The sequence below is a fragment of the Myotis brandtii genome, unplaced genomic scaffold (genome assembly GCF_000412655.1).
Source record: "Myotis brandtii unplaced genomic scaffold, ASM41265v1 scaffold208, whole genome shotgun sequence".
Taxonomy (NCBI): Eukaryota; Metazoa; Chordata; class Mammalia; order Chiroptera; family Vespertilionidae; genus Myotis; species Myotis brandtii.
Genome location: NW_005357764.1, coordinates 5,010,865 through 5,014,595, shown reverse-complemented (window position 1 = coordinate 5,014,595; position 3,731 = coordinate 5,010,865). Strand labels below are relative to the sequence as shown.

The window sequence follows — 3,731 nt, the reverse complement described above, 5'->3', positions numbered from 1 at the left end:
ACCCTTTCACAGGGGTCGCCTAAGACCATCGGAAAACACATATATAATTACATATTGCTTTTGTGATTAATCACTATGCTTTAATTATGTTCAATTTGTAACAATGAAATTGGGGGTCACCACAACATGAGGACCTGTATTAAAGGGTTGCGGCATTAGGAAGGTTGAGAACCACTGCACAATACTTGTCAGAGGACTTCCTGAAGCCATTAGGGTAAAATAGGAATTGAAAAGAGTTTGAATCAAGTGGAAAAAGGTCAAAACAACCTAATTCTTAAGGCCTTTTAAACAAAGGGGTAGAGTTTTAGTTCCATTGGTATCGCAGCAACAGGAAGCCAGCCCATGCTGACTGCTTTCAGCTTGTCCAGCTTCCGCTGCCCGCATGTGCGCAGCCCAGCTCAGGGGCACACTTCACAGCCTGGCGGGCCTCGAAGCTCAGAACTGCACAGGGAAAGGGACTCAAAGGGGAGGCCCAGGCGCAAGCCAGGGGAGCTCCCTCACCGGCCAGGCACCTCCTGGGAGATTTCTGTGGCAGGGACTCCTATAGAGCTCTAACTTGGCTCTTCACTAGCTTCGTCCAGGCCTGTAAAAATTCAGTCCCATTTGTGTCATATCCATTATCTACACTTCTGCCCAGATTTGGCGAGCCAGTGCTGTGTATAAGAAAATCCTTCACTTCCCCTACCCCCCATAATAAATTGGGGGTTGACATAGAGCTTTCTACAAATTATGAACTTGAGCTCTCTTTGGTAGGAAATACCTTCAAGGGTCCACCCAAGAAATCCTTCCTAGACCAGCAGCTTGCTTGCTTTGCACTTTGCTCTTCCTCAGACCACCTTAACTTCATGGACGCCCGGGCAGGCATTGCCTGTGAAGCCCAGGACTTAGATCAGCACATTCTTGCCAGCAACTGCCCAGAGCAGGATGTTATCCAACAGGGAGATGCAGGAATTTTTGATTCCCAAAAGAAATAAAACTAATACACGATCTCGGAAAGGCATTCCTTTTCAGGAACACAAGGATGTAACTTTCCCTTCCACATATCGCCTCTGTGGGTTTTGAAAAGAACCACCTTTCCTTGTTCTGAAATATCCTCCTAGATAAGTGAGCACTGAGTCTTGAGTAAAAGTAAAGAAAGGAAAATGAGGTTGTTAATCAGGAGGGACAGAAGCAGGTCAGGGAAGGCGTTTACAATAGGGTGGGGTGAAGGAGATGTCTGCCTGTGCGTTGAGGGAGGTATGTTAGAACCAAGTACAGAGAGGGCCCAGGATGGGAGGAGAGCAGCGTGGCCAGGCCTGCACCTCAGTGGGCTGAGGGGTGGCTGGGTCTTCTAGAGACAGCCCAGAGAGGGGTCCCCCTGACTTGGAAGGTTTGATCATTTCCAACCACAGCCCCTCCCTCTTAGAATTATTGCTTCTCTACAACCAGTTTTTTGTCTTTCATCAAGAGTTGAAGCATCTTACAATACCACTTTCCACTAACTCAAGAGTTGCATTCCAGCCAAAAGCATTTCTTCAGATCTAGAAACTGAGGCACAGAGAGGTGTGGAGACTTGCCAAAGGCCGTACAACTAGTTAATAGCAGAACCAGGGCTAAAACCAAACTTTCAGACCCTATGCACTTCCTTCAGGGCCTGCCCTTGGCTTTGGTAGAGCTCTCTCAGCAATGTAGCTGCCCTCCGGGGAGCCCAGAGCACAACGCTGTGGACTCTTGGGCTATTTTTTATATACACACACACACACACACACACAAATATAAATATATCACATTAACATACAGGGTGAGGCAAAAGTAGGTTTACAGTTGTTTGTATGGAAAATAATACAATAATAAATAATAATACAAGAATAAACCCTGTGTTTCACGTACTCACAAATGTAAGCCTACTTTTGCCCACCCTGTATATAATTTTATAGGTACAGTGGGGCCTTGACTTACGAGTGTCCCGACTAACGAGTTTTTCCGAGATACGAGCCGTCTCTCGGCCGATTTTTTGCTTTGAGTTGACAGAGTAATTTGAGTTAACGAGCTCCTTAATGAGCTCCATCACAGAACGAATTAAACTCGTAAGTCAAGGCCCCACTGTATATAAAATCTCCAAATCCTTCCATCCTACTGATAGAGTCTGATACATAATGAGATTCTGAAGGACCAAATTATATAATATTTATACTTACATACTATACACTTATTTTATATAATGTTATGTATAATTCTATTATGATATTATATATTACTGTATATCAGATTCCTGGAATAATCTTTAATGAAATGAGGTATCCAGATAAAGGCCCAAAGAGTAGTTTTTCTCATGAAGTAGGACGGGCCTGTTTACGCCTCGGTGCTGGGACATGGCCCTGCCCAGCCCGCGGGGCTTCACTCCTGGCCAGGCACCCCCAGCACACGTGGAAAGCAGGTGGTTAGGAGACCATTGGCAAATTGAAGCTTTGGGTTTTTCATTCTCAGTCGTGTGTTTCCATGAAAACAGGAACTGATGTGCACAAAGCTATTGATATGTCTGTAGTCATGTGTTTGTCAGAGAACATGCACTATCAGCTGTCAAATCTATCTCCTCCCACTGCAGATGGAGGGGCGGGGGTGAGGCGCACAGGAGGTGGAAAGGCGAGATGCCCAAGCAGCCAGAAGCAGGGATGAGTTGGACCTCATCTGGCAAGAGGGCTCCGGACCAGGCCGGAGGGGAGCTGGCAGGACAGAGCAAGCTGAGGCTCCCTGGACAGCACCCCGGTGCCGGTGGGCTGCGAGGTGACCTGGCGGCGGAAGACGAGGCTCTGGCAATACCTTCTCTGTTGCCATAGGAAGTCTCTTAGACAAAATGAAAGCTCCCTCAACCTGTAATCTCAATATCTGTTTTTGTGAGAGTATTTGTTTTTTCGGAAATGTATGGGCCAGAAAATTCTCTCCTTCAATAAGCATTTAACGAGGACCTCCTATGGCCCAGGTCCTAGGCCGGGGCTGGGTGAATCCTAAAGAGCTCTTCCTTGACCAGGATCTCCATTAGGCTGACAAAATCCAAGCTCTCTATTAGACATCCTCTAAATCAAATGTAACCAGAAACTCCAAAACATGTTTTGAGAGTAAAGATCAGAATTCTTATTCTTTGAAAACATTTAACACCTTATAGTTAATTTGGGCCTGTTCGCTTTCTGTTAAGAAATACGTTTCTTGCTCAAACACTTGTAGACGACTCTCCTGTCCCAAGTCACCCGTCTGCCAAGCAGACCACCCCAGACAGTTCTTACCTTTGGGGCAGCCAAGACGTCTGATACGGTCAGCTCCATGCACCGTGGATCCTTGGCCCGGCCAGGAACAAGAGAGCAAGAGATACAGTTACCTCCAACTAAGCAGAGTGATCCTTGCCAAGCAGCTCCCACTCCCTCAAACTGAGAAAACTTCCGACAGTCCCGCAGGGAAAAAAAAAAAAAAGTGCCAGGGAGAAGTCTCCCATCCCCATCAACCAACTACTGACTTCTCTAGAAGCTGTTATGTTCTTCTCATAGTCTAAGAAATACGCACAGCATCACCACACATCTGGAGAGATGGTGGCAGATAGCTCACTCACCTTTTTCGCTGTGAGGACGTTCAGCATTTTGATGGTCTCTTGTAAGGTGTTGTACTTGCGTCCGTGGGTGAAGTCGCTGGTACATGCTAGTAAGCAGATCAGAGCTGGAATCAGTTGGGATGTGAGACCCATTAATCGCTCTCTATTTGCA

The 3,731-nt window shown here is 46.4% G+C and overlaps 1 protein-coding gene across 1 annotated transcript in view; it reads right to left on the bottom strand.

Moving 5' to 3' along the window:
• IL4 (interleukin 4) overlaps positions 1 to 3,731 on the bottom strand; it is an 8,179-nt gene extending 4,448 nt beyond the window's left edge. The window contains exons 1-2 of the mRNA XM_005865622.2: positions 3,581 to 3,731; positions 3,261 to 3,311 (exon numbers count right to left, since the gene is read on the bottom strand). Of these exons, the coding sequence (XP_005865684.1) occupies positions 3,261 to 3,311; positions 3,581 to 3,712 (183 nt within the window). The 5' untranslated portion in view covers positions 3,713 to 3,731. The remainder of the gene's footprint in view (positions 1 to 3,260; positions 3,312 to 3,580) is intronic.